General features: G+C 35.4%; 1 protein-coding gene across 1 annotated transcript in view; it reads left to right on the top strand.

Annotated features, from left to right (window-relative positions):
* The first annotated feature begins 6,963 nt into the window (after positions 1 to 6,963).
* Positions 6,964 to 14,556, top strand: part of LOC128245593 (guanylate-binding protein 1-like) — a 50,177-nt gene continuing 42,584 nt past the window's right edge. The window contains exons 1-4 of the mRNA XM_052963798.1: positions 6,964 to 7,073; positions 11,855 to 11,924; positions 13,879 to 13,915; positions 14,029 to 14,080. Coding sequence (XP_052819758.1) covers positions 11,862 to 11,924; positions 13,879 to 13,915; positions 14,029 to 14,080 — 152 coding nt within the window. The 5' untranslated portion in view covers positions 6,964 to 7,073; positions 11,855 to 11,861. The remainder of the gene's footprint in view (positions 7,074 to 11,854; positions 11,925 to 13,878; positions 13,916 to 14,028; positions 14,081 to 14,556) is intronic.

Here is a 14,556-nt window from a genome sequence, read left to right as displayed (position 1 = left end):
GATAAAAACACTCGAATACAGTTTTTTTTTTATTTCATTTCTAATCCCCCACTGTAATTAAAAGGAATTACGAACCACGTTCTTTTTTCATGTTACCTTTGGTTTATAATGACGTATGGACTATCGAAAATGATAAGAGTCATGCAAAAATTATATGGTTTTACCAAAATAAAACCACAAACATAATACTTGTACATTCCTGATTCGATTAAGAAATAGTAAATCATTCATACCATATTGATATGGCAACATTCTCACTAAAATGGATGCTGTTTTCTATCCTTTATTTTAAATAAAACAATGATCAAGTAGAACGAAGTGATATCTGGTCATTCATTATTTTGGATAACTTTGTTACAAACCCTATGTCCCATGAAAATGCATGGCATGAAAAAAACACAAGTATCCAAATTATTAACAATAAGCAAAATGTTTTAAAAGTACAAGGACCAACGCCTAACAGACGCTCAATGTGTTAAATGTACATGGCCTCAAATATCAGGAACCATTATGTTAATAATGGAAATTAGTCCACTTCAATGAAAGCAATAACAAAATACTTTTTACCTTATTCCCCGTCTGTCCACCATATACGACGTGGAATGTCAGGTGTTCCATTTAACATTCCTAAAACAGTGTTAACAAATTCAAGCCCAAAAGCCACAGGGGTCAAGGCCTTACAAACATGGATCAACAAGGAGACAGACAATCATAACCATAAATAAATGCTGGATTGGCTGCCTTAGCAGGTCCAATGAAAACTAAGATACCTTAAGCAAAAATAATCGATTTTGCTTCAGGCTCAGGTACCAAATTCTCTTATCAATCTTAGCCTTAGGCAATATTCTTTTATTTAGGCTCTGTAGAGCCAGCCTTTTTTAGTGATTGGTTTGTGAGATCGTACTAGAGACGGAAATTTTAGCCTTCTGATTGTAAATGAATGCACAGAAAAGTGTTGTGGAAAATTAACAATCAGAGAACCATACTATTTCGACTACTGTTAGAGTGATTTCGATTTATGTTTTGTAAAAATATTTTTCTTTTACCTAATTTGCAAAACAGAAAGTGTAAAGAAATAAAGAAGTTTGTCGATTTCGAGGCTTATAAACAAAGGACTCCCTTCAATTTTTGAGCATGTGCAAAGAATGGTTGGGTTTAAAAAACTAGCTTGACCGGACAAAATCCGGACCAACGGAAATCTCTGATCTGTTACGGAAATCGTTAGGAATTTTCCTAATTTTGTGTTGGTATAAAAAGACTGGCTGGACCGGACCAAATTTAAATACGCATTGCTATGTTTTATAGATATTGAATCTATTATAAACTCTATTTTATTATGTCTGTATGTGCGTCTGTTTGTGCGTCTGTCTGTCTATATGTATGTATGTCTGTATGTATGTATGAATGTCCTGATTAAAATTTCCATGTGTCAGTACTGAAACTGCCCCATTTTGCCCCCTCACAAAACACTAACTGTATATTGCTATGGATCGTCTTCTTCTGTATTCTATAGCAATTTTGTACTTGTATATTTCTAGTCGTACAGTACGTGATTTATATTTTATTTTCTGACAAACACACATATACATCATCGTCGCAAGCAAACACTTACCTTACTGCTTACTGCTAACACTTACAATACGCTCTTGCTCAGCCGCCCACTTGCTTTGCAGCTCATACACCAATTCACCTTGCAGCACACACAGTCATCTATCCTACAACACATATAATCACTAAACATGCCACTTACACCACCACTTACTCTGAATCTTTCATAAACACCGACTTGCATCTCACACAGTTATCTACACTGTAGTTCACCCACCAACCTACCCTGTTGTCAACAAAAAAAACTACCTTTCAACCAACACGGCCACATACACTGCCACACGGCAATTTACTTTGTAGCCCACACAGTCGTCACATACCCAGTAGCTCACACAATCACCTATCTTGTAGTTCATACATCTCTACACAGCCGCAAACCCACACAGTCATCTACCCGAATTACCAACAAAGTCATTTACCCTGTTACCCTCACATCCACCTCTACCCTGTTCCCACTCACCTGTACCCGATACAGTTACCCATATGGTAGCATACACGCCCACCTACACTGTATATGAAAGGCCCTTTTCCCTGTATCCCACACAGTCACCTACCCTGAGGCTCACACGCTTGGCTACTCTGTAGATTACACGCAAAACTTCATTTTAGCTCACACAGCCCTCAACCTTGTAGCTCGCACAGTCACTTACCTTTCAGCTTGCTAGCTCCATTCCCTGTGGCTCAAACAGGTCCCTGCAGCTCACAACTCACCTTTCTTGCGCCTCACATAGCCTCTTACACTGAAGTTCTTGCAGGGCCCTAACAATGCAGCTCACAAGCTCAATTCCCTGCAGATAATAAACTCATACCCCAAAGTTCTTATATCGCCCTTATTCTACAAGTCACCAGCTCCCTTTCCTGCAGCCCACCTAACTCCGTACACTAAAGTTCTTACAACGCACTTACCCTGCAGCTCACCAGATCTCTTCTTCCCATGCACCTTACACAGCTCCTTACACCGAAGTTCTAACACCGCCCTTAGCATGCAGCTATAATGCGCCTTTACCATGCACCTCACACAGCTCCTTACACTGAGGTTTATACAGCACCATTATCCTGTAGCTCACATGCTCATTAACATGCACCTCACACAGCTTCTTACACTGAAGTTCTAAAACCGCACTTGCTATGTAGCTCACCCGCCAACTTTCCTGCACCTCACACAGCACATTGCAGTTCTAACACCGCACTAATTATGCAGCTCAACCGCCCACATTCCTGCACCTCACACAGCATCTTATACTGAAGTTCTAACAGCGCTCTAACCCTGTAGCTAACATGTTTCTTTCCAAACACCTCATACACTTAAGCTCAAACGGCGCGCTAACCCTGTAGTTCACATGCTTCCTTCCATGCTCCTCACAACGCTCCTTACAATGAAGTTCTAGCACCGCCCTTACCATGCAGCTCACACAACAACTAACACTGACGTTCTAACAACACCCATACCCTGTAGTTAACATGCCCCTTTACATGCACCACACCCAGCTCCTTACACTAAAGTTCAAACGGCGTGCTTACCCTGTAGCCCACATGCTCCCATCCAAGCACCTTACAACGTTCCTTACACTGAAGTTTTAACACATCCCTTACCATGCAGCTTACCAGCATCCGTTTATGCACCTCTCACAGCTCCTTACACTGAAGTTCTAACACCGCCCTAACCCTGTAGCTCACATGCCCTCTTCCACGCACCTCACACAGCACCTAACACTGAAGTCCTAACACCGCCCTTACCCTATAGCTCACATGGTCCCTTCGAGTCACCATACATAGCACATTACACTGAAGTTCTAACACCGCCCTTACCGTAGCTCACATTCTTCCTTCGAGTCACCTTAAGCAGCACATCGCACTGAAGTTCTAATAGCGCCCTTACCCTGCAACTCACATGCTCCTTCCCATGCACCTCAGACAGCTCCTTTAACTGAAGTTCTAAAAGCACCCTTACCATGTAGCTCACTTTTTCCCTTTCCTGCAGCTTACCAGCTCCCTGCTGCTTGACCAGCATATTACACTGAGGTTCTAGAAGCGGCCACACCCTGCTGCACTCTCGATCCTTCCCCGCAGCTCAACCATCTCCTGACAATAAAGTTCTTATAGCACCCTCAAATTCTTAAGCTCAACGCATCCCTTCTTTGCAGCTCACCAGTTCCCTTTCCTGCAGCTCAACAAGTTCCTTACACTAAAGTTTTTATAGCGTCCTCACATTTCAACCCACCACACCCCTTTTCCGCAGATCACCAGATCCCTTTCTTGCAGCTAAACTAGCTCCCCACGCTAAAGTATTTATAGCGTCCTCACCCTTCATCTCACCACATCCCTTTTTCGCAGCTCACCAGCTCTCTTTCCTGCTGCTTTACCAGCCCGTTACACTGAGGTTATAACAGTGGACAAACCCTGCATCTACCACTCTCCACTAAATTTAAAGCTCACACAATCATCCCCAGCCCTCTACCCTTCAGCTAACATAGACACTTATCTTGTATGCGTATTTTCTTCTTTATACTCACGTCAAAAAGCCAAATTTAACTGCTATTACAAAAAAGGTTTGTTCTTCAGTTTAAGAGGCGAAGATCTATACAGTCTAATACACACACACAAATGCAAATGTCTAGGATGCCTTCATGAGTAAACAAAATAATTAAAAAAACTCACATGGAATATGACGCGTTGGTAAGTCAATTTATTGCCGAAATCATTTTGCTTTTCGCATTAATATTGCACTGGCAGTGCTTTGATCTAAGTTCCGGAATAAATTATTTACACTTAAGAATAATGAATAGCTTTATCAGTGTTTTTCGATATCTTATTAATCCTAAACTATCATGTCCTTTATTCTTCGTTGTTTAAGTTGGAGATCGGTAGACTTTAATGAATTATTTTGAGAAATTGTCGGAGGCTTGTAACCAATTCGTACACAATTCATCAATAATTCAAAATACTTTATTTATTTTTTTGCAAATATAAAATATTGAAATACGTTTTTAATTCGTATCACAACTCTCTCAAATTACATTTAATGATTTAATAAACCATTGAACATTATGGAAGAGTGCTTTAATACAATAGACGAATTATTGTTATGAACGATACTCTTAACATACATCCATGTCAGTGTTTAAAATAATCCTCTGCTATGGGATCGTTTATTTATAACTAAATTAGTCCATATTTAAATTATATTGAATTTACCATGCACCATATTCTTTCGACTATACGTTTGTTGCAGTTATTCTGATCACTAGCGCCCTGTTATTAATTCCTGGATCAAACACTGAGTTGGTTAACATTTTGATGATGGAGCTTGTGTGTATCTTCTTTCGACTTTCTTTTCTAAAGTTTTGTTTATTGTTACAGAACATGTATTTGGATCTTAAAGACACATGCTTCGAACTTGCTGGATCAGCCTTTAAACATATGCTTTATAGAAAAAGTGATTTACTTTAACTTTCGTCTCAGTTACACTTTTGATTTAAAAAAAAAAGATACAATCATCAGATTAACAGTAATTCTATACATCAATTATAAACAAAGAATATATATAGCACAATCTCATATATATATATTGCATCCGACCCTACAAAATGTGCACCATGACATTAAAATTACATTACAGCTGACTCCTATTAGAAATAATCTTGATAAATAAGTTATATATAGAACAATAATTCTTTAAAGTATTAATATCGTTTATAACATTATTTAGTCATACTATTATTTCCTCTGACATTGTTAATTGTCGTTAAAATCACATCAAAATAAGTTAAGGCCGAGATAAATGGCAGCGAGAATGCGTTTTGTTTTAACCTCTAATGGGTTTTGTTTTGTTTTTTAAACATAATTGGCTTATAGCGAAACCTTATGTTAATAAATAATTCATATTAAGAATGATGTTCCTTAACTAATATAACGTGTACCCTTCTAATTGTGAGTTTAAAGAATATCCCAACGGTGTATCATTTTACGTATTCTTTTCAATTTTCAGAAAGTTGACAGAGGCATGGTATGATAACAATATCTTTTATACTCTCATTATGTCACTTTCTCATGAATACCGTACACAGGTCTTTTGAATGAAAAACTACCGTGTACTCGGTCAATACCTATAATATCGATTAGACGAACAGAACAAGGGTCAAAGAAGTCACGCTTTTAGCTATTTTCTGCTCACAATTTTTATTTAAACCTATTGCATAGCTTTTGAGATCAGAATCTATTTATTGTTTTAACTATCATGGTATACCATGTTCTGCCTTGAAGTAATATATTCTTCCTTATAAGCAATGCTTTATGATCAAATCGCCCTTTGGAAATGGCGTTACTGACAAGGTGTTATATCTAGTGCATGGCCGTCTACTACCAATAGTCCTTCATATCACATTCGAGAATTATTCAAGCGTGGTCCAGTTGATACTGAGGGTGCCTATGAACAAGGAATACCGCTTTCCATGCTTGCCATTTACAGTTGATTGTGCGTTTTAGTGAATAAAAATATGTTCATGATTACGATTAATTTGATGATACTAAACACTACCGTAATATTGTAAGTTGTCGCATTCCAAGGGGTACGGATGACACCAGCATTCATACTGATTTCCCTTTTTTTAATATAGAATTATTCTTAAGCTGATGCCCGGGAACATTTGTTAAACACATATTTATTACGCATATCAACAATAAAGCAATCCAACTCGACACAAATAAACGATATAACATTATTTTGAACTAAATATTAACCATCGCATTACGAAAAAAGGTACAGAAGCAACACTATGTAATTGGAGACATTTGCAGTTTTGCACAACAAATTTGTAACAAAGGTCTTTCCCAATTCCCAATTTATCCGATACTTTAACCATAGTTTTAGGAATTGTATGTGCTTTTGAAAGTTATTTAAATTACGGCCTAGTCGTTAAGAGCTTTAATGTTGAGGCTAATGCCTCATCGAATGGGATCGACTGACAGATTCACATTAATCATTCAGAACATCTAAATCCCTTTACAGTATTAGACGTATAACAATTGCAAAATCTAACGAAAAAAAACAACAACCGAATCCCGTTCAGTTAAAATAATATAAGTTAGTTATGTAAATGGTCTGGCATTCGGGAGTCTATTCTCGCTTAACACTAGGCAAAATATCATTAATAGTAGGTAAATAATATCTTTACGAAATAGTTAAAGCTATTTTCCATTAAGAAACATGCAATAATTGAATGATATCTTATAGAATCTATATCCATTTACATACGTCCCATTTGGGCTACAAGGTCTATTTTAAACTTCATTATAAGTCTGCTTTAAACTATTCAAATATCGTTAAATAAATCTATATTCCATTCATAGTGAAGGCGCTGGTTGTCGATAAACATTTGCCTGATTGCACGTAGACACTTTGAAGTCTTAACAATTAGAATTCTTTACGTTTAAAGCGTTGGTGATTTATTTATTTATTACTGAAGGTAAATATCATTTTTGATTTTTTTCTGTCTTCTTGTCGATTTATTGTCATAACATTGGTTTCACTGTCGATGTATTGTCATAACATTGGTGTCGTTATCGATGTATTGTCATAACATTGGTGCCTTTATCAGTGTATTGTCATAGCATTGGTGTCGTTATCGGTGTATTGTCATAACATTGGTGTCGTTATCGATGTATTGTAATAACATTGGTGTCGTTATCGATGTATTGTCATAACATTGGTTTTCTTATCGATGTATTGTCATAACATTGGTTTCACTGTCGATGTATTGTCATAACATTGGTGTCGTTATCGATGTTTTGTCATAACATTGGTGTCGTTATCAGTGTATTGTCATAACATTGGTGTCGTTATCGGTGTATTGTCATAACATTGGTGTCGTTATCGGTGTATTGTCATAACATTGGTTTCACTGTCGATGTATTGTCATAACATTGGTTTCGTAATCGGTGTATTGTCAGAACATTGGTGTCGTTTTCGGTGTATTGTCATAACATTGGTTTCGTAATCGGTGTATTGTCATAACATTGGTTTCGTAATCGGTGTATTGTCATAACATTGGTTTCGTTATCGATGTATTGTCATAACATTGGTGTCGTTATCGGTGTATTGTCATAACATTGGTTTCGTTATCGATGTATTGTCATAACATTGGTGTCGTTATCGGTGTATTGTCATAGCATTGGTTTCGTTATCGATGTATTGTCATAACATTGGTTTCATAATCGGTGTATTGTCATAACATTGGTTTCACTGTCGATGTATTGTGATAACATTGGTTTCGTTATCGATGTATTGCCATAACATTGGTGTCGTTATCGGTGTATTGTCATAACATTGGTTTCGTAATCGGTGTATTGTCATAACATTGGTGTCGTTATCGGTGTATTGTCATAACATTGTTGTCGTTATCGGTATATTGTCATAACATTGGTGTCGTTATCGATGTATTGTCATAACTTTGGTTTCGTTGACGAATTAGTGTCATAACATTGGTTTCGTAACCGGTGTATTGTCATAACATTGGTGTCGTTATCGATGTATTGTCATAACGTTGGTTTCGCTGACGAAGTAGTGTCATAACATTGGTTTCGTAATCGGTGTATTGTCATAAGATTGGTTTTGTTTTGGGGGTATTGTCATAACTTTGGTCTCGTTTTCAATGTTTTTTCAAAACATTGTTTTTGTAATCGGTGTATTGTCATAACATTCGTTTCATTATCATTGTATTGTCATAACATTTGTTTTAGTTATCGATGTAATGCTGTAACATTGATTTCGTTGTCGATGTATTGTCATAACATTTGTTTTCGTTATCGATGTAATGCTATAACATTGATTTTGTTATCGATGTATTGCCATAACATTGTTTTCTTTGTCGATGTATTGCCATAATATTGGTTTAATTGTCGATGTTTTGTCATAACATTCGTTTCGTTGTCGATGTATTGTCATAACATTAGTTTCGTTGTCGATGTATTGTCATAACTTTGGTTTCGGTTTTGGGGTATTGTCATAACTTTGGTCGCGTTATCGATGTATTGTCATAACATTGGTTTGGTAATCGGTGTATTGTCATAACTTTGATTTTGTTGTCGATGTATTGTCATAACATTGGTTTCATTGTCGATGTATTGTCATAACATTGGTTTCGTTGTCGATGTATTGTCATAACATTGGTTTCATTGTCGATGTATTGCTATAACTTTGGTTTCGTAATCGATATATTGCCATAACATATGTTTTCGTTATCGATGTAATGCCATAAAATTGTTTTCGTTGTCGATGTATTGCCATAACATTGGTTTCGTTGTCGATGTAATGCCATAACATTGTTTTCGTTGTCGATGTTTTGCCATAACATTGGTTTTGTAATCGATGAATTGCCATACCATTTGTTTCGGTATCGATGTATTGCCATAACATTGTTTTAGTTGTCGATGTATTGCCATAACATTGGTTTCGTTGTCGATGTTTTGCCATAACATTGTTTTCGTTGTCGATGTTTTGCCTTTACATTGGTTTTGTTCTCGAGATATTGCCTTTACATTGGTTTTGTTGTCGAGGTATTGCCATAAAATTGGTTTCGTTTTCGACGTTTTGCCATAAAATTGGTTTCGTTATCGATTTATTGCCATAATATTGGTTTTGCTGTCAAAATATAGTCTTTACATTGATTTTGTTGTCGATGTATTGCCATAATTTTGGTTTCGTTATCGATGTATTGTCATAACATTCGTTTTGTTATCAATGTTTTGTCATAACATTGATTTCAATGTCTATGTATTGCGATAACATTTTTGTCGTTGTCGAGGTATTTCCATTACATTGGTGTCGTTATCGATGTATTGCCATAACATAGGTGTCGTTGTCGAGGTATTGTCAACATAACATTAATATCGTTATCGATGTATTGCCATAACATTGATTTCTTTATCGATTTATTGACATAACATATACTGATCTCGACTCCACTTTATTGTTAAGTAAGGTATTTGGGGCTAATTTAAACAAATAACAAGGTTACTCTTATATACCTGCCACATTGCTTGCTTTACAATAGAAATCGGATCTAAAACCTGTAACCAATAAGTGTCGGTCATGGTTTGATTTCAGTGAACTTACTCAAAGATATCAATAAGAAAAAATCAACACATTTTCAAAATTAACTTGATCCATAAAACAAATCATTATAAATTTGTTTTCTCTTCTCACTGTTTACACAATATTCTTACAATGGTATTCATATATGAGTTCGATATTATAACCAGTTAATATTGGCAACCTGCCCGTCTCCATGATCTACATGCATACCAGTATATTTGTTCCTTAAACAATACCCATATAATTAGGATTATCGGTCTTTAGAATATTTGAAAGCAAACTGTTTTAATTGCTTTTGGCGGATTTGAGTTTATTCGACTGACGTCTTTCAATTGATTTTTGTTGCAACCATTAATTCGACATTAAAATTCAAATTTGAATCGAATCTTGTGACATTTTAAATTGAACTATTCTACAACTGCAAACATATATTCTTCTATCTGTATATATGCCGTACTCAATGATATAATCCCTCACGTATTTATACGGGGGATGGGAGCTGAGTACTTGGCGTGTCGCCTGTCGGACATATGTCAGTAGGTGAAAGGTCAAAGGTCATAGTAGCAATTTAGGGTCATTGATCAAAGTACTTTGTAATTTGGTTGTCATGGCTTCAACGCGGCTACTTGTTGGGTGATTTTTAATAACATAGAACAACTACTCGCCATGAGAAGAAGGGTCGACTCATATTGGTTGGTCAAAGGTCCAGGTCTCATTCGGGGGTCATTTGTCATCTTTTCTTGTGTTTTCCTTCGTTGACATCCATGTTATGCACAACCCTCAAGTTTCTACTTGGGTTGCTAGCCCTAACCATGTCTAAAACTACTTAAGATATTTTTTGGGACTTTTAAGTACCAACCCTTTTTGTATATAACGCGGCAAGAACCAATTATTATCTGGGGATAATTATACACGTTTTGGCCATTTTTTTCGTTTACATAGAGTGCAAATAGCGATAATTTTGTCTGCGCAAAATCTCCAAACTGCTGGAGGAATTGTCATTAAATTTTACACGAATGATAATTTACAAGATTAAATTTGATTTTGCCTTGATTATTGTTTCACATTAATTGGACAGTCAAATATTTTATGAATATCCCTTTGATTGTTTATTTCTGAGCAGAGATTCTTTTAGAGGTGAAAACGCGTCAAATTCCAACACCTAGGTCTGTTGTTCTAGACAAAATCACAATGTTCACAACATTGTAACAACGCAGTAACTTTTCATAGTCCAACACTCTCATTGCCAATGACTCATAGAACATTGGCAATGGAAACTGCGAGGAGAAGCCAAAACTTGTATTCCTCGAATTTAATAAGTCGCCTGCTTGTAGCATCTAATTTTCGAAATGGAAAATGGCGTCACTAGAGTGATATGTTTCTTTATATTGAACGTGATATATATTGAAGATATAATGGTATATAGTTATGTAGAGATAGTATATTACTTCAAAATGGAATATTATATGTTCCCATATGTCATGCTTTCAAACGTGCGCACTAAGGTAAGGCTAAAAGCATTTGAATTATTAATTAATATTTATTTATGCTTGACAGGTAATTTTTGTGTTAGGGAGCATACAAGGTATATTTGGTCAACCTTATGAAGGGCTGGATAATCTGAATGTAATGACACCCTTCACAGAATCAGTTCCGATATTATGTATATACATATGACAAAACATGATAAAGATTAAGAAAAGCTTATATCAGACAGAAAAGTCTATATGGTCATGTTATGGCAATTCATGGGTAATAGCTCTGGAATAAAAATGCAAACAGATCTGTTGATCACAAACTTGCTAAAGAAATTATCCCCATTGCCATTGTCATTATCATTGTCCACTCATATGTTAAATATTTGATAGAAAAAGCTCGTATAAAAGAGAGGACACAGGGGAATCGGTTAAATTCTGACAATTTGAGGGCTATAACCCAAACATTATTGTAAATAAAACAAAATAAAATATCAATGTATTTTAGGACACTTTGGTTTGAAAATAGGGACGTACTCAATCATCTGTTTAAATAAATTCAATTTACCACAGGCATCAAAATATAGTCAGAACATATTTAAACTGCTACAGAACGGGTCAGCTGAATCATAGGCGTACCGATACTATTTACAATTTTCCTGTTTTCGTTTCTTTGCAGACTACTTATGGCTTCAAATGGAGCTCCTACTGATTCGTTTGAGCACCCTAGCAAGGCGAAGCAAACGCAAGTGAGTTAAACAATCTAAATTTACGGAGAGTTCAAGAAATGTTCGTATTTTCTTCACCTATTTTAATTTTTAAATATAAATGCATTACTGGTCATTTTGCAGCGTTTTGTATTTTGCTATTTATCAGCATAAGATTGAGTGCTTGGCCCGCTTGTTGTTGTTGTTGAGCCATCTTTTGTGTATATTTTCCAGATTAAAAAAACAACAACGCCATAAATAGTTCTGAAAGCTAAAAGTTTAGATGTATGCCTTTCAAAGATATCATCATTTTCGGAATTGAGGTGAACATGTATAAGATACTTTTCACCAATGTATAGTTTTTACTTGATATGAACTATTTTATTTTGTTAAATTGTTCTGAACCCAAAATATACCCCCACCTAAAGCAAGATATTTATCATTTTAACGAGTTAGTCACAATTTTGTCTGGCAATATGTTTAAATTTATAACTTGGCATGACCGCTGTATACAACATGTTGGAAATAACAATCAGTTTTAAATGCAAATATGATATTAAGACTTCCAATACGACTCCGTTTCAGTTTTGCATAAATAGTCTAGTACTGTCGATTAATCTCCAATAGGCCAATATCTACTTAGACAAACAATTTAATGACAAGCCTTTCCAGCTCAGCTGTGATAAAATCCCAAATAAGCAAATTTTGTTCTCAAGAAAACGACTACCGCGTTTTTATCTAAATGTGTCTATGTATGGTCAACAAATTTCAATCAATTCGCATAAACATCATGGTATGGTTCTTTCTAGTGAGTGCTCATGGGATGAGCACTAAGAGTCCATCAGAAGTAAATACTTTAAAAGAATATGTATCATGCGAAAGCTCAAGTGTTTCGCATATACAAAAAATGTCTAGAAACGGTTTTCTTATCGTACATACGTCCGATTTTGGAATATGCTGATATTGTCTAGTATGATTGTACGAACAACGAAAACCTGAAAAAGATTTAAAAAAAAAATGAAGCCAGTAGAATAGTCTGTGGGGCTTCTAACTTAATTTTTGAAAATGGTTCTCCATGCGGAGCTCTGTAGGCCTACTTTGTCAGAAAAACGCCTTAATCACCAATAATGCCTCTTTTACAAAATAACTAAAGGCCTTGCCCAAAAATATCTGTCTTCCCTTGCGCCTTTAAATGTCATTTCACAGAATACCCCACTATATGTGCCTGGAATGAACCTTCACAGATTGTACGGGATTGTCGTTCCATTGCATCCTTTAAGTATTCACTTCGTAGTCGATTGCCAATCTGCCCACTTGACTAGTATTACGAATTTATATGAATACATTCGCGTGTTAGTGTAAACATTAAAAGGTAGTAAATCATTTGGATTTATGACATGATTTATACTTTATATTGGGCTATTTTCTTTAATGGTGATGAATCAACATAATAACACAAATGCATATTGTTCACCTTTGGAAAAGGTAAGGGGTTTAGACGAAACTTTGCCATTGTTTTCGATCCGTAATTTTATCATAACATCGTTTTATATATTTTTAAATGGACAAATAAATTAATGGCAAATTCTAATCCTGAACGAGATGATCACTTTAGCCAGCACATTTGAGCTCATTGCAGAAATTTATTTAGTTTCATTTTGGAAAACGGTCATTAATATTCAATACATTCGTGAAAGAATGTACTCGAATGTTAAGTTAAAAACGAAGAAATTATTTTTTTCAAATCATAACTAAAAATGCATCACCTGTTTATTTATTAAACTAACTTTATTTGAGTATTTACGAACGTGTTGTATTAAATATTGCTTATATTTAAAACTCATATGTATCAAGATGTAAAATACTTTGTAAAAATGACGTAATGTTATTTTTATTTCTTCAATTGTTATTTATATGTTAAAACATGTCTACAACAACTGTTTTGCAAACTTGTCGTGGGGACGTGTTTACATTCTTGTACACGAAACTGTTTCAGACGAGGACGGACGATCCAAGTAAAGCCCAAATACCTGGTAAGTGTGTGTTTTGTGGAAAAAGATATAAAATCTAGAAATTTCTTATAAACATACTCATCTATAAAATTTTGAAATGCAATTTATTGCAAATCCTTATGATTCCATTTTAGATCCAGCTTCACAGACGGTATTAACAGAAGGAGAATCTCCATCTCAAGAACGGTACGTACGTTCAAAGTATTATCATTCACTTTAATATTAAGACATGGCATGTATATCATAACTCTATTCATGGGAGTGTCTTTTACGGTTTTGTAGACTATTTTTGTGGTGATAAGTGTGCACCGCTAATGTCCCTCATATGACTCGTGTGATAATCCAAAAACAATTAACTTCAAGATATATAGACAAATCAAAACTTGAACATATTTTAACAACATGTCTTGGTGTTTCATTTATAGAACTCATTTCATTATATCTGTTTGTGAAACTCATTTGGCGGACAGAAATGTGATCGTATTTACGGTTACTTGTGGTTTGGATTTAATATAGCTAAAATACACCGCAATGCACCTTTTGTAAACTATATATGTGTCCCACATGATGTACTCAAGAGCTGTAAAAAATAAACGTCATAAACCTCCAATGTATCATTGACCAAAAGGGATAACATGGATTACTAGGTGAGCGTTCATGCG

This window comes from Mya arenaria, chromosome 9, assembly GCF_026914265.1.
Source record: "Mya arenaria isolate MELC-2E11 chromosome 9, ASM2691426v1".
Classification (NCBI taxonomy): Eukaryota; Metazoa; Mollusca; class Bivalvia; order Myida; family Myidae; genus Mya; species Mya arenaria.
Note: the sequence above shows the minus strand (reverse complement) of the source record. Positions and strands in the feature narration are given on the sequence as shown.